Source organism: Piliocolobus tephrosceles, chromosome 6 (genome assembly GCF_002776525.5).
Source record: "Piliocolobus tephrosceles isolate RC106 chromosome 6, ASM277652v3, whole genome shotgun sequence".
Classification (NCBI taxonomy): domain Eukaryota; kingdom Metazoa; phylum Chordata; class Mammalia; order Primates; family Cercopithecidae; genus Piliocolobus; species Piliocolobus tephrosceles.
Window position 1 is genome coordinate 155,463,206 of NC_045439.1, and position 23,858 is coordinate 155,487,063.

The window sequence follows — 23,858 nt, forward strand, 5'->3', positions numbered from 1 at the left end:
CAAAAAAAAAAAAAAAAAAAAAAAAAAAAAAAAAAAAGAAATGCTGATTCCTTAAAGCAGACGTCTTTCCTGTTTCCCTGCCTGCCTTCGCAACTACCCAGTCAGGATAATCATCTTTGTTACCTTGCTTATGACTCATGGGGTGAGGTGGTGGATGTTTCTGGGGGTCTTTAAAATACACTCAACCCTTTGAGATCATCTTGGGACACCTCACCGTGTTTGAGGAGTACAGAGACGGTGACCCCTTGGTGCACCACCCTCCTGGAAAGCAGGGGAAGGAAGAGACGAGACAAGCAGTTCACATTTGCATCTCTGGAAAGCCCACTTGGAGTCTGGGTCAACATTGCTAATATGTATGTATGTATGTTTTTTAGACAGGGTCTCACCCTGTGAGACTAGGCTGGAGGACAGAGGTGTGGTCATGGCTTATTGCAGTGTCGACTTCTATGGGTTGAGGGGATCCTCCCACCTCTGCCTCCTGAATACCTGGGACCACAGGTGCACACCCCCATGCCCAGCCAGTTTTTGTATTTTTTGTATAAACAGAGTTTCACCACTTTGGCCAAGCTTGTCTCAAATTCTTGGGCTCAAGCGATCCATCTGCCTTGGCTTCCCAAAGTGTTGGTATTAGAGGAGTGAGCCACTGTGCCAGGCCAACATTGCTAATTTTATTTAAACTTCCCTACACGTGAGAATCTAGTTAAGATGAAGAAACCTTTTTCCTTCATCCGCTTTTCCCTTTCTCCCTTTCTTCCCTTTCTTTCTTTCCTTTCTTCCTTTCCTTTTTCTTCCTTCCTTCTCTCTCTTTCTCTCTCTCCCTTCTTTCCTTCCTTCCTCCCTTTCTTTCCTTTTTTCCCTTTTCCTTCCTTCCTTCCTCTTTTTCTTTCTCTCTTTCTTTGTCTCTCTCTGTCTCCCTTCTTTCCTTTCTTCCTCCCTCCTTTCCTTTCCTTTCCTTTCCTTTTCTTTCCTTCCTTCCTTTCATTCTTTCTTTCCTTCCTTTCTTGTCTGTCTGTCTCGGTCTATTGCCCAGGCCAGAGTACAGTGGTATGACACTGCAGCTTCTATCTCCTGGGCTGAAACAACCCTCCCACATCAGCCTCCCATGTAGCTGGGTCTACAGGCATGCATCATCATGCCTGGCTAACTGAAAAAAATTTTTTGAAAGACAAGGTCTCACTGTGTTGCCAGACTGGTCTTGAACTCCTGGCCTCAAGTGATCCTCCCACCTAGGCCTCCCAAAGCACTGGGATTACAGGTGCGAACCACGACATTCAGTCAAGATGAGGAGATCTGATGCTGTGGCCGGATACATGGAGCTCTCTAGAGAAGTTGGGGAAGAAGTAAATGAATCCTGCATGATGACTTCTCAGGGATTAATTTATAGACTTTTACATAAATACCTATAATTAAAGGTAAAACATAAACACTATGCAGAAGGTAATAGAGATGTTTGAAAGATGCAAAAACATTGGATTGAAAATGCTTTATGGCAATGTTGACATCTCAGAGAAGCTTTTCAGGATGAACAGGACTTTGTCAGATATTGTTGAAAGTATGTATGGCGTGAGAGCAGAGCTGAGAACCACATAAATGAAGACATGGAGCTGGGAATGCCGAATTATATAATTGGAACACATTGAACAGCTTTGGTTTGGTTAGTCAAATACATGTGGGAAATAGAGCTGAAATATGCCATAATGGAAAAGGCCTTAAATCCAAGGCCCCGAAGTTTGAATTTAATTGAATTCGCAATGAGAACCCATTAATAGTTTTATCTTCTTTTGTACCTTTCCCCCTTTGTTTTCAGGCGACAAGATTGCCTTATAATTTATAGAGGCTAGAGAAAACTTAACAAGCTTCAAATTTAACTCTTGATCTCCTCTATCTCTTAAAAAAACGTAATCCAACAAGATGCTTCCCCACTATTCTCTATCTCAGAAATGGCACTTCCAGCAACCCTTGTTCACCCCTTTACCTTTCCATCTGCTTCAACCCAACCTTGACTGAATCAGCAAGACCTATTTGTTACACCTGCAAAATATATCTCAGCTCTGTCCACTCTCTCACTCCTTGGATACCACTCTACCACAAAGTATCCTATTTTGAGAAAAGAATGGTAGTGGGAAGGACGTACTTATAGTTTGACCACAGATCCATCTACTTCAAAAGAGGTGAAGGGTAATCTCGTAATAGCAGAGAAGTTATAAAGTAGCTATTGCAGAGAGGACAAAGAAGCTTACAAAGAAAGGAAAAAGCGTGGGAAAAATGAATGTTTTACATGATTATTTGACTGGATTTACAGAATTTGTTCTAGTTGTTTCAAGGTAAGATTTGTATTTTTTCAATAAGGTAAGTCATTTAAAAAATTAGTCTTTGCATCCCAATGGACGGGATTTCCTAGATAGCCTTGGAATGGTTGTCGGAATAGCTAATAGCAGATATTCTAGATAGCTCTATAAAAACTCTTACAAAGAAACAATGTCAATAGATAGAGCCTGAATTTAGGTACCGTGTCCTGTGGTCTAGCATCCCGGTATCATGAGAAATCCCTGGATACCTCTGAGAATGTAGGTGATTTTGACCTTGACTCAGAAAATGACCACGGGTTCCCTCAAATTGCTTTCATTTTCAGCACTGTTTTATAGTCCCCTGAGTTGTCTAGGATTTCTGCAATCTAGTTGGCAATATTGCACATGAAAAGTGTCAGATAACTAATTTCAGAGAACGTTTAAGTGGTGTCTTTTGCGTTTTCTGTATTTCTGACCTGACATGTTTATTGCTTTGCCTGCAGTATATGTTCTGAGATGCTAGTTTTAAATATGCCAAATTATTGGATGGGAATTTCCCAATGTAAATAAAGATTTCCTTCCCAACCTCCTTCTTCCAAAACGCCTTACCTGTGTGTTTATAAATTCTTCCAAGATCTGTAGTATATGTCTCTCTATTTTGTGAACCCGGTGGCATGATATCTTTATGGTGAAAATCCAGTGCTTTATTAATAGGCTTTTGGACAAGAACTAATTTCCAGCCATAGTCAACAGATAAAAGTGATCATGACTCAGCTCTAGCTTTGTAGAAATGAAACCTTTCTTTTCCCGGTGCATGCTGTAACATAGGAACCTTCAGGAGATGCCTCTTGCCTGAGTTAACTGTCTTTTGTGATGGTGAACTATGAATATTGTGGTTTCCATGTAGCCAAATCATAACTATCCAATAAGGTAGATAATTTTTAAAAAGTCAAGTCACCTCAGACTTGATTATCAAAAAGTACTCTATTACAAATTTTAGATTGTCTATCTGAAGTAAAATTATATAAAATTATTTCCCATGTGTTAATAGAGGATTAAAAGGAAGATAGGGGAATGGGAAGCATGAAGAACAGACAGGGTCCTCCCCAACCTGGGCTTAGTTCTCATGTTGGGATGCGTGTGTCACCCTGGCCAATCACTAGGTTGGTATCTAGACAACTTGGATGCCTGAGAATTTCTGCAGTGTCTTTTTCACGTTCTACTTTTGGAGTATGAATCTGAAGAGGGCTGGCGCCCTTAATTTCGTGAGACTAATCCTCAAGTAGTTTTTGCCTCTCTTCATCTTTGGGAGAACACAAACAGACTACTTTACGTGTCCCAGGTCAGAGACTTCTCTGGATCTCTAGAAGAAAAATGGAAGGATTTTACATTGTCCTGTTCCTCAAGAGTTGTGTAGAATTAACTAATTATTTTTGTTGGTTTGTTTATTATTTCTGTTTTTTCTTCCCCTCCCCCATTCCAACCCTGGAATTTGGACAAGCGGTAATTGACAAGGAATGTGCACAATTGGTACTCAAGTGCATAGCACAGTGCCTGGCCCATAGCAGGAGCTCAGCAAATACGTGTTCCTGAGTAAGTCTAATTCTAAATTTCTCTTCACAGCAAGTGAGAAACAGATGGTGGTGGTGTGCAAGGAGTCCCCAAAGGAGTATCTCCAGCCTTTCAAGGACAAACTAGAGGAGTTCTTCCAAAAAGGTAGGAAGCTTTGTCAGCAGCACATACACGCGGCCCTGAAACATCCTTCATTCCATGAATCTTTTCTCTGAGGCCCATGGCTGCTTGCATCCTGGCTGACCACAGGCAGCTCTGGTGATTTCATTAGCCTACCTCTCCATGGTGGTTACATACTCACAGTAAAGTTGTCCTGTAGCTTTTATGTCACCTTTCAAATCCATTTTAATATTTTAAATTCTTGAATGTTACTCTGGCTTTTATAAATTCTCTGAGGACAAACTTTTTTTGTCTTTTCATGGAGCTCAAGGAATTCCTCAGCCCATGTTCACCAACAAACGACATACATGTAAGGCAGATGCACTTATGCGTTTCACATTTGTGGTCAACCTGGACAGGTGGGCGGTGATCACCCTCCTGGTTTTATGAGGTAGCAACTTGGAAACTTGTGTTATATTTTCCATTCCTTTTCAGATAGGAAAATTAGGGCCAAATGAATGTCACCCATCAATCACTTGCTACCTATCAGCCCTCTGGGGTTGATCAGTGGAAGTGATATGCATGAGACTCCACACTTTCTTTGAAGTCTTAACAGATTTGCTTCCTTTACAGTTTTGGCATGAGTAGGGAACTTCTGTTGATCAGGGTTAGTGAACATGGAAGTAGCACATCTTTTAGATAATTCCTGTTCTAGATGTAAAACAAAAATAAGTGTGGGCTTGTTGAAGACAGCTTATTTCCTTGCTGGAAAGCTAGAGGAAACACACATAGGAGCCTTTGAGGATATCTCAACATGCTCTTTCTATTACTGAGTAAGGCCACATGTTACCACACCATCAACAAAAGACTGTGAAGCAGGGTGAATGCATAAAGTGTGGCCAGACCAGCTTGAGAATCAGCAGGGAAATGCTCAGTCTGTGAGTCAGAGGAACTCCATTCCAGCTGCTGCTCCGCTGGTGCAGAGACCATTGCTCCCTTGTCCATGATGAAAGGTTGTCTGTATTGAAGTAGGAGAAGGCAGATTTCTCTCTCAGCCATTACAGAACCTCATATATGATGGAAGAAATGTTGTCAGGCAAAGAACCATCTTGAGAGCAAAGATACCAATACTTGTGTGCTGTGTGACTATAGGAGATGGGTTTTATAAGTGACTTATCAAAAAATGCATTGCTATGTAATTATACTGTGTAAATATAACCTAAGTAGCCTGAAGAAAAGCATGAGATACTTCCTTTTGCTGACCCCAGTTAATAGTGTCTGCTGTTTACATATGTAGAATTAACTTGAAATGAGGCTCATGTGTACTTGGATTCCATCTTTATTTGTAATTGCTATTCTATTTCTAGAAAATTTTGCCATATGTATGTCAGGGTACTATCTGCCTGCATGCTGTAATGCCCTTAGAATCCTGCCTCTGCAAAGCAGCTAGCTTATATCGTGTATTTTATTTTTTTTTGTTGAAAAGACATAAATATGATTAGATTTAAAACCTTGAGAATCTTTGGTACCTTGGAAAAGGAATTTGCAAATCCCCATTTGGGATAATGTGTTAGCCTCTTCTCTACTAGGGCTCCCAGGACAATTCTAGTCTCTTCAGAGAAAGGGAATTTATATGAGGGAAACTGGATCTTACATCAGGGAAGTACGGGTATGGCCATAGTAAGCTGTTCTAAGAAAGTCCTAGAACAGTGGTTCTCAACTCCCTTGCGTACTAGAATCACTTGGGAGATTTTTAAAAATCTTGATACCCAGGCCCAACTCTAGACCCATCATCAGCATCTCTCAGGGTGGGACCAGGCATCAGATTTTCTTTTTTTTTTTTTTTAACTCTCCAGGTAATTCCAATGTGGAACCCAGATTGACAGCCAATACTGTCTAGCTTACTTCACCTTTTAATGTGTATTCAAAGATTTATTCTGAGCCTGCCATATGTTAGGCTCTATGATAGAGACCGAGAGTACTAAGATTAATTGTATACCCCTACACCCTGTCCCGGAGTATCTTAGTGGGAAAAGATCTATAGTTGAATACAATCAGCTCCTTTTCTTTTCTTTTTCTTTTTTTTTTTTTTTTTTTTTGAGATGGAGTTTTGCTCTTATTGACCAGGCTGGAGTACAATGGCGCGATCTCGGCTCACTGCAACCTCCTCCTCCAGGGTTCAAGCGATTCTCCTGCCTCAGCCTGCCGAGTAGCTGGGATTACAGGGTGCCCACCACCACGCCGGCTAATTTTTGTATTTTTAGTAGAGATGGAGTTTCACTATGTTGGCCAGGCTGGTCTTGAACTCCTGACCTCAGACAGTCCTCCTGCCTTGGCCTCCCAAAGTGCTGGGATAACAGGCGTGAGCCACCGAATCCGGCCAGTCATCTCCTCTTTAACCAACAGATGAGGTAAAAGTGACATTAGAAATAACATCAAATCATGCTTAAAACAAAACCACCCAAAACAAGACATAAATTGAATGTGAAGGAAACATTACCATTCTATTTAAAAATTTAAGAATATAAAAATATATATACTATTGTAGAAATCTTAAACATTCCCAGTATTGTATGGTAGAAAAGTCTACTGTTGAAATAGCTTGTTATGATTATTTCATTACTTAACTCATTTTGTCAAAAAAACAGTCTAGGTTTGTGCTGTTCGATGTGGCAGACACTAGCCACATGTGGCTTTTGAGCAGCTGAAATGTGGCTAATCCAGACTGAGATGTCTTATAAGGGTAAAACACACATGGGGTTTTGAAGACTCAGCAGAAAAAAACGTGTAAAATATTTTATTGATTTTTTTATACTGATTGCATTGTAAACTGGTAACATTTTAGATATGTTAAATAAATAAAACATGATTATTCATTTATAGGTAAGTTAATAAATATGTTAATAACCTGACAAAATATATTAGCTAAATTATATTTCTTCTACTTTTTTAGCGTGGCTACTAGAAAATCTAAATTATATTTGTGGTTCACATTATATTTCTACCAGAAGGTGCTAGTCTGGAGGCATGTTCCATAGGCTTTCCTCAGCTCATTCCTACACTGTCTTCTCATTTTCACTCTACCTTCTCAGCTTGAATCCTAAGTTACTGGAATGCAGAATTTCACAAGCTAACCCCCTGTCCACTCTGGGCCTGGCCCTTGTTTGGCTCTCAAGTGGGGCTACTTAACCGAAGGAGGTAACAGCATGCTACTTGATCAGGCTATTACCTCTGCGGTTCTGAAATGTATGGTTTAGGATCTGTGGTTAAGAAATACATTATAGTTCACAGCAATGTATGTATGCTATGCTGTGATGTAGGGGCTGGGTTTTTGCCAAATTGCAATATATACAAATGGAATATCTCCTCGCTGCTGTTTGGAGTTCCAAATAGTAGTTCCTTTATTACATAGATATTTCACTGATTCATAGAAAATGTAGGATTTTCCATTTGCCACAAATATGATAATCAAATTTCTATGACAGTTGTCATACAGTTTAAGTATAGTATTTCATCTAATATGCTATTTATTGTCAGAAATACCATTATTCCATGTACTACTAAGAAAAATTGCTGCCATAAGCCACAGCATATAGACTCTTAAGATGTACCCAAATATCAGAGGCTCTAAAATATGAAAATTCTATCAATTTTGGAGTTGGTGTAATGTGGTACTGTAATTAGGCATATAGAATCAGAAAGGAAGAATGCCCAACACTTTTAGGTAAGACTTTCAGCAAAGGAGATAATTTTGTTCAGACTTGAAAAAGAGCAAAATAATAATGATGACAATGATAACATTTACTGAGTGCCTCTATCTGCTAGATACCATGGGGAACAAATCGCCTTTTTACTTAGTCACCATGACAGTCCTTTGAAGTGAGTACTATTACCGCCCTGCTATACAGATGAGGAAATTGAGGATTAGAAATTCTCAGCAGACAGGCTACAAAGGGCATTCCAGGCAGAGGAAAACACTGCAAGTCTCAGAAGGATGAAAGACATGATGTGTTTGGAAAATGGCAAGCGACTTGGTGTGGCTAGATCACAAGGCATATGAGAAGAACCCAAGACCAAAAAAGAGATAAGAGTCACAATATGACTTGCTAAAGAATCTGAACTTTATCTGACAGGCAGCAGATAATATTGGAAAATAATGTGTACAGGAGTGACATGATGATGTTGGATTTGTTTGTATTTGTTTTGGTGTGTGCAGTTTTTTTGTGGGGGTATATCACTTTGCTTTTTGTTGTTGCTGAGAAATATAACTAACAGTAATATGCAAAAAGGTTGAACAAGTAACAGACTAATGCCATTGCAAAAGCAATGGCAAAGCCAAGGTAGGAGGATCACTTGAGGCCAGGAGTTTGAAACCAGCCTGGGCAACAAAGTGAGACCCCATCTATACAAAAAAGTGAGACCCCGTCTCTACAAAGATTAGTTGGAAGTGGTGGCACCTGTAGCCTCAGCTACTTGGGAGGCTAAGGTGGGATGATTGCTTGAGCCCAAGAGTTCAAGGCTACAGTGACTACGATTACACTACTGTGCTCCAGCCTTAGCAAGAGAGCAAGACGCTGTCTCTAAAACAAAACAAAGCAATGACAGTAAAAATAAGAAGGAAAAGACATAATTGTAAACAGTAAAGGGCTGTTTTAGGCATTACAGGACAGGATAATAAATTGGATGTACAAAATGAAACAGAGGAGAATAGGGTAACTCCTTTTTCTTGCTTGGATAACTGGCTGGATACTGATAAGGAAGACTAGATTTGAGATGGAAGACAGTGAGGTCAACATTAGACGTGTTAACTTTGTACATATGAGACACGCAGGTAGAGATGCTGGGCTCATGGGAGAGAGCTAGATGAGACTCTAAAGGTAGCAGTTCAAGTCATAGGAATGAATGAGATAGCCCGAAGAGAAGGGTGTAGAATGAGACGATACGTGAAGTATCAGAGTATCTGAGCACAGGGTGTTATATAATAAATGTAACTGAGAAAAGATACTTCTGTACTTCCATAGCACAGCTTATACAGAGCATTTTGCAAGGAAGCTAATTCTCTATTAGGAGTCTTATCACTCATAAAGTTTTAAGCAATTGTGTTCTTTATGCCTGAGAAGTCACATGCATTGTGACTCAGGATTATTTTTACATCAGCTGCAATTCAGCTCTAAGAATCATGATGATTTAATTTTTCTTCTGTAAATCACATCCTGTTGCCACACTCAAATGGAGATGATGCATTTATCCTTATGTCTTTTATCATTCTTCCCTTCTCAGAATGCCCTTATATAGTGTTATTTGACAAAACTGTGGTACTTTTTCTTAATGAATTTCATTTTCTGAGAATTGAGTGTAATTTTAATGGTACCACTTGGTGGGGTTGCAAACTCCATGATATCCATGCCTTTTTTCTTATGTGTCTTTTTTCTTTTCCACACTAGGCTCTTGTTGAAGTTGGTTTATGGCTCAGAATAACCTTGTGCAGGCATTTTGTGAGCTCCTGCTTTCCCACCCTCAGATCAAACGTGGTCATAATGATATGGCCTTCAAAAATGTGATGCTCACATTAAAAGTCCCCATAAACATGGCAGGGATCCTATAATTAAAAGAAGGCGCAGAGCAACTGATTAGATCCCAGGTATAGATCTTGTAGGTGGTCTTTTCATGCTGTTAAATTGGTCATTTGTATTTATAGCTTTGGCAGGGAGGGCTGGAACCTAAACTGGCTCTAATCCCAGCACTCTCCCACATTTGGCCTTATCTCATTCTCCATTAATTTCACTTGGCATCCATGAATGGAGCCAAATTCTAAATGATTCTGCCTGAACCATTCTAGCCCCAGTCTGTGAAACTATTTTGTGAGTTTCTTTGACCAACTGAGGTTAGAGATATTCTTTTTTGTTTGTTTGTTTGTTTGTTTGTTTGAGACGGAGTCTCGCTCTGTCGCCCAGGCTGGAGTGCAGTGGCACGATCTCAGCTCACTGCAAGCTCCACCTCCCGGGTTCCCGCCATTCTCCTGCCTCAGCCTCCCGAGTAGCTGGGGCTACAGGCACCGCCACCTCGCCCGGCTAGATTAGAGATATTCTTAATATCAAAAATTGTTTTAGTTTACCTGTGTAACAAACCTTCACATGTACCCCCAAACCTAAAGTAAAAGTTAAAAAAAAAACTGTTTTCTAGTAAAAAATAGATAAATTTACCAGACTTAAATAAACAAAAGCAGTAATTCTGATTTTCTACATTGAATGCAAAAGGAATTATGTAAACAGATGAATATTCCATGACAGTTGGGACTGTGTCTGTTTTGTCCTGTTCACTTACTTGTCCCAACATAATATAGGCTCAGCCTGTCCCATGATAGGTGTTAATAAGTATTTGTTGAATTTATGAACAAACAACTTAAATTGTGTAAAGTACCTGGAGGCTACTTTTTCCCCCTCCTTGGGTTTTCTGTTTGAATCCTTTCAGAATTGCCGAATCGTCCCAGAATCTGGAGAGGTACATTTTTGGTCAATAACACATTTCTGTGATCAGATCTCCTGGATATAGAATCATCTTTCTATGTTGGGCATATGCATATAATCTATTCTTAGTAAATATTTTGGTCAGATTAGATTGACAAAGGCCATACTTAAATCTCTAAGTTGCAAAATAAGTGCAGGTTATTATGTAATTTCTTCACTTCAACCCCCAGACATGTAGAAACAAAACTATCTGAATCACCATATTCAACCACTAAGGTTACAGAGATCAGGAAAGGTCAGTAATCTGAACAGTGTAAGCTGTGAGGGAAATAATTTTGCCATTCTTTACAAAGCTTGTGGAAAGAAGAAATATGGCTGGAGAACATGCATTCTGCATGAGCCAAAATGGGTTCTTGTATACCCCACTGCTACTCAAGAAAATACCAACAGTCGTGGTTCCAAAGATCGTCAGATGGCCAAGAATTAAGATAATCTCTTGTGACTTCCGGATCACTTAAGTAACAGAGCAGTAATCCATGGAAGATGAAGAAAGCTATTTGGCTAGGTGTGGTGGCTCAGGCCTGTAATCCCTGCACTTTGAGAGGCCAAGGCAGGCGGATCACCTGAGGTCAGGAGTTCAAAACCAGCCTGGCCAACAAGACGAAACCCCATCTCTACTAAAAATACAAAACTCAGCCGGGCATAGTGGTGTGCACCTGTAATCCCAGCTGCTCTGGAGGCTGAGACAGGAAAATTGCTTGAACCCGGGAAGCAGAAGTTACAGTGAGCCAGGATCATACCACTGCACTCCAGCCTGGGCCATAGAGTGAGACTCCAAAAAAAAAAAAGCTATTTTATCAGAGATCCATTAAGTGGGCTTTTATCTAAAAGGGCTAGAGGGGATTTTTTTTTTTCCAGAAATTCCTACAAAGAGCTTACGGTTTCCCCCTGAAGTCCGTTTCTAATGACCATCCAGTAATGGAGTTGTTAAATTATGGTATTTCCATACAATGGAATGCTAAGCATCTGTTTAAAAAAAAGAAAAAGTCTGTATGTATTGACCTGGAAGGATCCCTAATGTCTATGTTTAAGTGGATAAAAGCAAGGGGCAGAAGAGTAGTTATGTTATTATTAGGTATATTATTTATCATTCAGATAAAAGATGAAGCAAAAAATGAATGCTACCTAACAGTGAGAACAAATAAGATCTAACCTAAGACTGACCGGGCGCGGTGGCTCACGCATGTAATCCCAGCACTTTGAGAGGCTGAGGCAGGCGGATCACGAGGTCAGGAGATCGAGACCATCCTGGCTAACACGGTGAAACCCCGTGTCTACTAAAAATAAAATCTAAAAACAATTAGCTGGACGTGGTGGCAAGCGCCTGTAGTCCCGGCTACTTGGGAGGCTGAGGCAGGAGAATGGTGTGAACCTGGGAGGCAGAGCTTGCAGTGAGCTGAGATCGCACCACTGCACTCCAGCCTAGGCAACAGAGCAAGACTCTGTCTAAAAAAAAAAACTAACCTAAGATGGATATTCAGCTGGTCCTCACCATAACACCCATACAGGTTGCCTGTTCTGTTAGTTAATACCTAAGTTATTAGTAAATATTTAGACTGTTACCCCTAAAACTAATCAAACAGGTTCATTGCTGCAGCAGGTAGAAAATAGGCAGATGAGGTTCATAGGTGTATGCAGATTTTTCATAAATTTGGGGGTTTTAACCAATGAATACCTCTTAAATATTAAACAAAAATTTTTTTTGAACAAGTAACTTTCAGTACTTTGCACTTCACATTTTTCCTCCAAGATTCTGCTTCCTGTTCATTGCTTCCCCATTATTATACCAACTGGGGTCCCTTAGCCACCGGAACCTAGAATTGGAAACCAAATGTCTTACTCACAGCCTCATTACTTTCCTTGGGTGCTGGACCGGACAACTGAAAAGGAAATCTGAAGGTCCGTTATGGAGCCAGATCTATGAGCTAGTACCTTGGTTTCTTCCCTGTGGCTCCCTTCTTTAACATCGCTCTGGATAGCACTATCCAGTGGAATCCTCCCAGTCAATGAGAAAATGCATGGAAATGTTTAAAGGCATTGAGAGCTCAAGACAGTCCAGTCACACACACACACACACACACACACGGATACACATGAATCTGCTGGAGCCCCTCAGTTCTTTCTCCTTGACTTGGATTGACTTCACTTATTTTGCTCATGGTTCCATCATCACTTTAGTTTCAGGCATCACACTTTGGTGATGTTATTATTAGGTATGAAACATGAACCCTAATTCACATTATGGTCAAGAAGTGGTCAAGAAGAGGCCTCTAGTATGTAGGGTGTTTTACCTATTCCTCATCTTTTTTTTCTTATTGCTGTAATCCTGTTCTTTGTTTCATTTGGGATCTTGATTACACGGGTGCTTCAATGTACACTTTTATGAATATACCAAAGTGAGAGAGTAAAGATCTTCTCTCATATTACCCTGACACAGACCATCCTTTAAACCTAATCACAAACATAGAAACAAATATCAGTCATTTATATCTTGGGATCATTGTCAGGATCTGACCTCTTCCATGGGTATTTGCATTTTAGGCCTTAACTCTATTCTTAAAATTATTTTTAAGAGTTTGTCTCCTGTTTTTCTGGAACTCCTGACCTCAAGTGATCCATCCGCCCCAGCCTCCCAAAGTGCTGGGATTACAGGTGTGAGCCACTGCGCCCAGCCTTGTCTCCTGTTTTTAAACGCTGTGTTAGAACGACATGCAAGTGAAGAGAGATGGTAGTGGTTGTGTTTGGAGATAAGATACTATTTGTCAAATAAGTATCATTAACTCTTACAGGGTTTTTCCTAGAGCAGCAGCAGATATTTACACACACACACACACACACACACACATACACACCTACATCTTTCCAACCTTATGGAACCAGATTATTTGCTTGCTTTGGTAGAACAGGGGACTGTACCTTAAACTGATTTTTACGACTCCGAGTAAGGCCCTTACCCGTGTAAGAATTAAAGTGTTACTAAGGACAACCTCATGGTGGTGTTCTTGGGTAATCTCTTCATTTCCCTTTCATCATGGCAGGATCCAAGATAGTCTGATGAGACTCTGGAGCTGCAGTTGCATTAGCCTCTTTCTGATGACTGGAAATGTCCCCAGGTAGAAGGAGGGGATGGAGCCAAGTCAGTCAGGCTCTTTCTTTCTATGTACAGACCTTGTTGTCCACTTGTAAATTCACCCTTTTCACATTTCATTAGTTTGTTTTGGAAGAACTGGGAGGAGACTAAGTTGTGTTTCCCCCAAAGAAGAGTTTTAGTAACCTCTGAAGTCTTAGTCATGATACTGAGCCATGTTCTGATTATCTCTTACTGTCGTGACTACATATATATGTTTTGCTTTAAAAAGGGTTTTTAAATATAAATATCTGTTTTATTTTCTTTAAGCAATACTTTTTCCTTTTTTAAAAAATTTACTTTAAATTCTGGGATACATATGCAGAATGTGCAGGTTTGTTACATAGGGATCCGTGTGCCGTGGTGGTTTGCTGCACCTATCAACCCGTCATCTAGGTTTCAAGCCCTGCATGCTTTAGGTATTTGTCCTAATGCTCTCCCTCCCCTTGCCCCCCACCCCCCAACAGGCCTCAATGTGTGATGTTCCCCTCCCTGTGTCCATGTGTTGTCATTGTTCAACTCCCACTTACGGGTGAGAACATGCAGTGTTTGGTTTTCTGTTCCTGTGTTAGTTTGCTGAGGATGATGGTTTCCAGCTTCATCCATGTCCCTGCCAAGGACATGAACTCATGCTTGTTTTTGGCTGCATACGATTCCATGGTGAATATGTGCCACATTTTCTTTATCCAGTCTGTCATCAGTGGGCATTTGGGTTGGTTCCAAGTCTTTGCTATTGTAAATAGTGCTGCAGTAAACATATGTGTGCATGCGTCTTTATAGCAGAATGATTTATAATCCTTTGGGTGTATACTTAATAATGGGATTGCTGGGTCAAATGGTATTTCTGGTTCTAGATCCTTGAGGAATTGCCACTGTCTTCCACAATGGTTGAACTAATTTACATTCCCACCAACAGTGTAAAAGTGTTCCTATTTCTCCACATCCCCACCAGCACCTATTTTTTCTTGACTTTTTAATCGCCATTCTGACTAGTGGGAGATGGTATCTCATTGTGGTTTTGATTTGCATTTCTCTAATGATCAGTGATGTTGACCTTGTTTTCATGTTTGCTGGTCACATAAATGTCTTCTTTTGAGAATTGCCTGTTCATCTCCTTTGCCCACTTTTTGATGGTGTTGTTTGTTTCTTGTAAATTTGTTTAAGTTCCTTGTAGATTCTGGATACTAGGCCTCTGTCATATGGGTAGATTGCAAAAATTTTCTCCCATTCTGTAGGTTGCCTGTTCACTCCGATACTAGTTTCTTTTGTTGTGCAGAAGCTGTTTAATTAGATTAAGCAATACTTTTTTCTACATACATACAACTTTTGTTATTTTAGTAAGAATACTTAGCGTGAATTCTACCATGTTAACAAATTCTTAAGTGTGCAATACAGTCTTCGTAACGATAGGCACAATAAAATGTTGTGTTTTTAAGTGTTCTGAATATAGGGAGAGAGCTTTGTGCTTGAAGGCAGAAGACCTAGGTTTGAACACTGGGTTCATCACTTAACCTTTCTGTGTGATTTTGCAAAGGATTTTAAGTTCTGGGGGCCTTTTTTTTCTTGTCTGTAAAATGGGAATAGTAATAAATACCTAGTACACGGTGTCATTATGAAGATGAAATTAGATAACATAGGACACCACCATATAAACTATAAAGCTTTAATAAATGCAATATGTTTTGTTTAAGGCATTCTTATCCCACTTTGACTCTCTGTGAGAAACACCCATATACTGAACATTTTCCTCCTGAATTTTTAGTTCTGGTGTGTGGAGGGGAGGACTGGGGAGCATACTACTCGACTTGAACAGGTGTGTAGCACTTCATTTAATTTTGCAGCAATCCTTTGAAACTGATTTTGTTTCATTCCTAACTTTCCAGATAAGAAAACTGAATCTGAGGGACGTGGTGACTTACTCAAGGTCAGGGTGAGCTCAGTCCCAGTGTCATTACTGTGCCCTGCTGCTGACTTAGAGAACCACGTAGTTTATCTGAGTCCCAGGACCCAGTGGGTATATAGAAATAAGCATTTTTGTTTCACCATCTAAAGAAAAGTATCAAAATAGCAGATTTGCCTTAACCTTGGGTAATAGCTTAACCTCAAAGATTCCTTTTCTGAGGTCTTAGTAGAGGTCCTCTTTTACCTTTCCCAACAATAACAACAAAGTTCCCATTGTAATTAGTAAAGCATTGCAGTGACAAGCATTTAAGTATTTTATGGAATCAGTATTGAGCTCTGCATCTTGCATAATGGTTGTTCTCATGATAAATTGCTTCACGTAATTGTTGGCCTAGCCACCACTTTCTCTTTGGGTTCTTGACAGCTATGGCAAGGTTTTCATCAGTGATTGATCAAAGGTGCTATCACATGACTTCTCTTTAATTTATACAGTTACTATCTTCTTCATAATGGAAGAGCTTAACACCTGTATTGCCTTCTGGGAGTTATTTTGCATAATACCTGTTACATAATACATAGTTTTGTAGACAATGTCCAGTTTTGGAAAGATCTTTTCGTTCTTTCAAATAATACAGGTCTGTTTCTTCTGCTGAATTCATTTGGCCTTAAATGAATTGTGGCAGCTCTAGTAGGAACCCAGGACTAATGTATGTGGAGCAGTTAACACAGAACCTGGCACTATGTGTATCAGCCGCTGCTGCTGTTAATGTCATTTTGTCAAACCTTATCAGATGCTTCAGATAGTGGGTCTCAGAAAAGTTAACCACCGAAGTTTTACTTACCCAGTGGTGCAAATAGCAGTGGTTCCAAGTTCAAGCGGCAAATAATTATTTACTACAGAGGACGGCCATAACTTTTAGAAGGAAAAGTTATGTGCATCTTTTTCATCTCCTCTAAAAATAAGCCAAAAGCAATGAATATAAGCTGGATTTCTTTAAGACCTGACACTTTCTTTTTGTTATAAATATAATTTGAAGATAATCATGTATATAATTAGACTAAAAGGTAAGTAGAATTAGCATAAGATTAAAAGATACCAGATATGCATGGAAGTTTTATATGGGATTATATTTTTCACAATTAAAGTATTTTAAATATTTTAAAGTATAATTATAATTTCTATAGTTACATCTAGATGATATAAGGGATGTATATAATTCCATTTAAGAGGGCGGGTCTGATAGATCACACTTCATGGCTACCAAAATCAACAATATTACCACCTAGTGGCTGCTGAATTGAACTGCAAACACATGATCCTTGGGATCCACAAAGACCCTGTCTCAGTAGCTAAAAATAATGGAAAATGATAGTAAACGCCACTATAATTAACAACTTTAATGGGCCTTGATAACTGTTAATCACCGTAACACCCCAACTCTGCTTTCAAACAGATTGGGAGAATAATGAGAATTTGCTTTTCCATTTATTGAGAAACTGAGCCTTTAAAAAGTTGTAAGCTGAGGCTAGAGAATGTGATTATTTAATTCCTTAATCCTTTTATTAATCTTCTGAATTGAGAAATAGATATACCTTTCCCTCCCAGTTTTTTTATTTGAATTTTGATTTATTTATAGCATTTTTCAGTGAAAATTTAAAATGTGTGTTTGAGTAGATCAGAACTGTTTTAAACAGAGATAAACTGGTTTTCTCGTTATAGGAAATATGCAACGTTAGTTCATGTGCTTTTATAAATTTAGCAAAACCTGAGTGCTCAATTTCTAGAAGTGAGATGCCAGTCCTGATAGCTCATCTTTACTCCATCTCAGAGACAGGCATCAAGACCTTTGCTATTTACTACTTTCCCTTTCATCTTAGCATCCACCAACTTGTTGACATTCAAATTATTCATTGAAATAACCAAACCATCTGCCCACTGAGCTCATTGCACCATCCTATTTCCTTGCTGAAATAAATAAAATGTGGCGTGAGTCATTGTAATATAGTAATATAGTAATTCTAGGGGAGTATAATATATTCAAGTAGGTAATGTAGAAAGCCACTAAAAAGTCTATTTGAAATTGCTCTTCTTCCCAGGAGGGCACTGTTCTCTCTTTAATACATTCCCTTTGGCTTCATGATTCTAGGATTAAGCCTAATTGCTAACATAATATATGTGCGTGATCGTTGCTTTCTTTAACTTAAGCTTCCTCTGGCATTGGTTTCTAGCTTGTAGTCATGACTGTGGCATTAATTGTAATTGGTCTGAGCTTCATGTGAAATAGGTTCCAGCGTGTTGACAGCAATTAATGGAGCTCCATAGTCCTGGGTAAGATTCAAGGGGTGGGTTTTGCATCTCTTTCAAATTGTTTTCTCATTGTTTCTGTTGTAGTCTCCTGGGAGACTATAATAAACAGAGCCTGGCTTTAGAATTGCACAAACCTGAGTTCAAATCTCTCCCCTACCTTCCTTTCTTTCTTTCTTTTCTTTTTCTTTTCTTTCTTTTTCTTTTTGAGACAGTTTTCGCTCTAGTTGCCCAGGCTGGAGTGCAATGGCGTGATCTCAGCTCACCACAACCTCCGCTTCCTGAGTTCAAGGGATTCTCCTGCCTCAGCCCCCCAAGTAGCTGGGATTACAGGCATGTGCCACCACACCTGGCTAATTTTTTGTATTTTTAGTAGAGCTGGGGTTTCTCCATGTTGGCCAGAATGGTCCTGATCTCCTGACTCGGCCTCTCAAAGTGCTAGGATTACAGGCGCGAGCCACCATGCCCAGCCCTCTCCCTTACCTTTCTGAGCTTGGGAAACTTACTTCCTCAAAAAAAAAAAAAAAAGCTGAGGTTCCCTCATCTCAAAGAGAGAGGTAGTAATACTACCACTATAAGGTTATTGTGGTCATGAAACTGGCTAAAAAATGTCAGCCAGTTGACTATGGGTCTTTCTTTCATACTGGAACAGATAAACTTCTACAAATTGTTATGTATTATTAGTTTAGGGCTTTCTACATTCTAGGCACTGTGCTGCATGTTATGAATGCAATGATGAGCAAAATGAACACAGTCTTTGCCTCTGGAACTTATATTTGCCAGTGGATATTTGATAATTATAGCCAGTTGGCAATAGGAATCCAGGTGCATAACCACCTCAAAACTTAGTAGGCTAAAACAGTGTCTGCCTGTCTCTCACAGTTGAGTGAGTTGACTAGATTTAACTGGCTGGTTCTTGCTTCAGGTCTCCTGTGAAGTTGGATTTAGATTATGGCTGGCATTGAAATCATCTGTTGGCTGCAGCTTCCCGGCTCAGGTGGATGGAGGGTGGGGCTTGGCTGGGCATCTCTGAGAGCCCACGCTGTCACTCCACATGGCTTGCACTTTCTCATAGCATGGTGGTCTCACGGTAGTTAGCCTTCTTACATAGTTACTGGCTTTTTCCTGAGCACATGTTCCAAGGAAAAGAAATTAGAAATTGCCTATCCTCTCAAACACTGGGAATGAAACATCACGTCACTGTTGCTCAGAGAAGTCACAGTCCAGCCCGGTTTTAACGGAGTGAAGCAATAGACACCACCTCTCAACTAGAGAACAGCACAAACATGCAGGGAAGGAAAAAGCTGATGATGGACATCTCGGAGACGAGCTACCACGGTGTCTAATTGATTGTTCCTCAGATTTGTGTCTCTTGATATCTGGACTCTTAACTAGTAGGCTCTGGCTTTTACTTGACTTAGTCCATCAAGATTTATAAAACTGACCATTTGTGCTTGCCCTAGGAAAATGGATTGGTATAATCTTTAAGCATCAGATAAATAGCAAAACACAAATCTCTTCTGGTTCTCATAACTCCTCCAGGATGGATGATATTTCCAGGAAACAGGATTTTCATTCTCCTTAATCACGCTCTGTGTTACTACACAGAAGGAAATATACAGCTTCATAAATAGTAGCCTCACGAACCCCCTTCCACATGTTACACGCCTAGTGTAGCACACAAGAACCATCACCTCAGCCAGAATGTATTTCCTAGGACTTTAATATAAAGTCCAATTTGCTGCAGTTTTCTACTCCGCTTCTTCTGAGATGGAGCGATGAAATGTGTAGAAATAGTTAAAAGCCATTTCTAAATCACATTGAAAATAATTTTTTTCAATTACTTTATCTACCAATGTTATGTTCCCAAAAATATAGATAAGAAACCAGAATCTGGAATTTATATTAAAGTTCATGAGTTTTGATTACATGTCCCAGGTGGATCAATTTGAAATACAAGCCTTACTTCAATGAAATGATTCCCTTGGATCTATGAGACTTCTCCAGGGACACACAGCATATACTCTGAGATTAAAACACTATGTGTTTGTCTCTCTGTATTTCTCAAACATATTAAATGGACAACATCCAAGAGGCATCTAAGAAGGAATAAGCTAGAAAAGTAGCCTGTATTGTTTCCCACGAACTGTGATGCTCCAAGCCAAGATCAATGAGCTGTCAGAAAAAGTGGGGGAGAAGTTCCAAGCAAAAATATCTAAAGCAATAGCCAAGGGGATAAAGAAACCACTGGCTGGATAAATGGTGATAAATGCTGGTGGTTTGTTTGTTTTTAAATTTTGTTTCTGCATGTAAGTCCCTCTTTCTGTGTAATACAAACTTTTGTACTGTGTGACACTCCTGTGTCCATCTTCCAAAGACTGGGGAGGGTGGAATGAGCCATTATCTGTTCTTCTTTAAACAACTCTTTCTCCCACTGTTTAGAATTGAACCAGTGTGTGCACGTTTTCTTTTCGGTATTTCAGTTGTCCACAGTTACAGTCCACTCAGTGTTCTGTACGAATGGGGCATGGTGACCCACTGGCACAGCTTTCTGTCATGTTTGTACCGTTTCCATACCCTCCCCTCCCTCCTGGACACCTGCGCTAATCATCCGAGGACCACCTCCTGCCCACACGACTGCCTTTCCCTGGGATCTTCGCCTCCTTGGCGCCGAACGAAACAGCCAAGCTTCTGAGATCCCTGGAACTTGCCTGTGTGTGGAATCCCACACGCTCTAAAATGCCTTTCACACAGCTACTCTGTTTTTGAAGCAAAGCGGTTTTAGTCATTTGTACGCAGTTATGTGCAGAGATGAGAGGTTTTAGCCGTGCTGTTAGGTCTTCGGTAGTATCTTGACCGTGCTGATACCAGGTGATTACAATCTTCTGGTAGTGAAATGGGAAAATAGAGCTGCCTGGAGCTAGATATTCAAATAGTATCATAGCATGGCTCGTCCTGAGAATATGATCATCCTGGAAGTGACTTAGTCCTCACTCCTGTCCAGAAGAAAAGCCATTTCTTCCCCCAGCTTCCTCTGCCCTCTCACCACCACAGCCCCTTCGGTCTGGTTAAATCTGAGCCACACAGATGCTCACTAAGGGCTAAAACACAGCAGTGGCAAGAGGAGGCCAAGTTAATGGGTGAACGGCACCCTAGACTGGGAGCGCCGAGTTTCGCCCACAGACCTCAAGCTGCCCCCACCCCATTCCGCTTTGGATTTCAGGGCTGCAGTTCTGCTCCCAGGCAGGATTCATTCTTCTTAGTTTCTCATGTGGCTAATATGTGGCTCTGCAAATGCTACAGGGAAAAATCGGAAATTGGTCTTACTGACTTAGCAACGTAGGTCTCCCTCCCGTTAAGTATACAGTTCTTCAGTGTTCCTATCGTTAGTTCTGGATAATTATGAGCAAATTAACAAGGATTTTTAAAATTGTTGTTTTCCACTTCGTGACTGAGCTGCTGCCATCAGCACCACACCTGTGAGCTAAGCAGTAGGGCAGCTGATTTTTTTTAAACCTAATCTTATTTTGAGGAGAAATAGGCTCTCCAGAGTCTTCTCTCTCAGTCCTACTTCCAGGACACTGAGGGGTGCGAGCCGTTACTGATCTCCACAGCCTGCCAAGAGTATCAGTGAGAAGTCTGAGTCTCCTGTCTCAAGACGCCAAGCTTCTGATGTAGGCAAATAAAAGAAACTATGCTTGGCGTAGCTCATCATCATTAACAACCATAAGCATTTCCCGGCTAATGGCTCTTCACATGTAAAGAGTCCTGCTGTGGAACCCAGGGGCTTCAAGTCCCTTGTGCTCAAGTTGTTTACAGTCCGGTCTACGAGACAAAGAGAACACTATCATGGGAACCAGTGTAGCAAATGCCAAGCATCCAGTGAAGTCCAAAAGGGCTAGAAGTTCACCTGAACACAATTGTCCTCGCTGCCAAGGCCTGGAGGTTGGGTTGGTGCTGATGCTCCCTGGTTGAGGCTTTTATTTTTTTTTTAATTTTATTTAGACGGAGTCTGGCTCTGTCACCCAGGCTGGAGTACAGTGGCACGATCTCCGCTCACTGCAAGCTCTACCTCCCAGGTTCACGCCATTCTCCTGCCTCAGCCTCCCAAGTAGCTGGGACTGCAGGTGCCCGCCACTGTGCCCAGCTAATTTTTTGTATTTTTAGTAGAGACGGGATTTCACCACATTAGCCAGGATGGTCTTGGTCTCCCGACCTCATGATCCGCCCACCTCGGCCTCGCAAAGTGCTGGGATTACAGGTGTGAGCCACCACGCCTGGCTTATTGAGACTTTTATGTGAGTGGCTCAAAATGTCCTGTCCTCGGGGAGAGGGGTTCCAGTTCTGCTGGGAGGGGTGGGCAGGGCACAGAAAGAGGTAGACCTGAAGCTGCCTGTGGGAAGCCAGCCACTTGAACCCATCTTTGCTTGGCTTGCTGGTCCTTGGCTTTGATCTGGAGGCACTTTCCCATGACAGTTCTTCCTAGTCCTCCTCTGTCCCATGTGACAGGCTCCTCCCAGTTTGGTCCTGTTTCAAAGGAAATGAACTGTTTGTCCAGTCACCATCTCTGGGCTGTGTAAACAAGCAGATGGGCAATTAGTGGCTGTATCAGGGCCTTGGACTGCTGCTTTGCTTGCACAAATGGAGACTCATCCCTCATCTTCTGGACTATCGTCGTGCAAGCATGAGATAATGGGGACTGCTTGGCTCTCGAGATTTCTTCATGGTGTTTAGATTTCAGTCTTCGTGTCACAATCCTATTGTTCAAGCGTTTTGGCAACAGCCACCACCATTCAGCTCATTTGGGAGAAAAAATAGTAATTTGGATTCTGTTGCCTTTATTTTGTTCTCATTAAACCATTTTTTAACGAGCAGGAAGTAGGACCAAGGCATAGAGATCTGTAGGGTAATATCTTTCCTTAATTAACCAAATGCTGACAACAGAGGTCACCCAGTTGCAGGAGATTTTTGCCCTCCCCCTTGAAGCGGGCATGTGTGTTGTACACGCAGGCTGGAGGCCAGGAGAGGACAGAGCCTGCAGTCAGGTCACTGGTAACCCCGCGGCTGCTGCTGTTTGTGTTTACTTGAGCATTTCACCGCACCTGGCATGTGTTCCTCGTAGATCCAAAATGCAGAGAGGCTCCCCTCAATCTGCCATTTGTCTCCTCTTGAGATGCACAGAAATCAGGCACCAGTCGCTCAGTCCTCAGCATAAGGCAGTGGCCCTGTGTTTCCTTTGCTCTTTTTCCATGCATTGGCATCACCTCCTCTGATTTTTTTTCTTTCTCCCCTTCTGCTTTTAATTTTTTCTCTCTCACCTCGGTTTGAGCCTCTGCCTTCTTTCATAGCTTTCTGTTTTCTCTCAGCGTCTCCTGCACCCCCTTATGTTTTTGGTTTCTTGTGACTCGCTCTCCAGATTCCTTCATATTCAGGAATCATTGTCTTTGCCCAGCATCGTTGTGAACATGCCGGCCTTTTATTGTGGTTATTCATCCCTTTTCCCCTTGCCTTCATTCCTCCCTGAGCCCGCCACCTCAGCCTCCTAAAACCTTTGAAGTTCTTCAGACTGGAAGTGTCTCTGGATCGTGCTACATAAATGAGGCAGCAGCACTTAGGATCCTTTCAGCAGGAGGACTGTGGAAGTGACATTCTTTCTCCCATTTTGCCCTAGGATGGGCATCTGTTGATGGCAGGGAATTAACAGAGAGCACATCCCATTTTCTGTGACTGATCACTACTATTCTTTTTCAGTTGTTCATTCAGCATTTGTAAGTTACCTACAATATGTGAGACGCTGAGGAAAAAAAGAATCAGACACTGTTCTAGTCTCAAAGACCTGCTATGTCTGACACAAAATCTTACTCTGCCTTTCAGGAACATATAGCTGATCAAATGATGGGTTGAAAACTCCTTTTCCTTGCTTTAGGCCCTAACCCTCTTTTGTCTTCTCTCTACTTCGTGGGCATTCCTCCATCTCCTAGGCTGGTTCTTCATCTTCCCAGTCTCTAAACACAAGAGGGCTTCAGGACTCAGTCCAT

The 23,858-nt window shown here is 40.9% G+C and overlaps 1 protein-coding gene across 2 annotated transcripts in view; it reads left to right on the plus strand.

Moving 5' to 3' along the window:
* Positions 1-23,858, plus strand: part of FMN1 (formin 1) — a 378,961-nt gene that overhangs the window by 293,887 nt on the left and 61,216 nt on the right. For both annotated transcript variants that reach the window (XM_023230251.1, XM_023230252.1), the window contains one exon: positions 3,912-4,004. In XM_023230251.1, the coding sequence (XP_023086019.1) occupies positions 3,912-4,004 (93 nt within the window). The remainder of the gene's footprint in view (positions 1-3,911; positions 4,005-23,858) is intronic.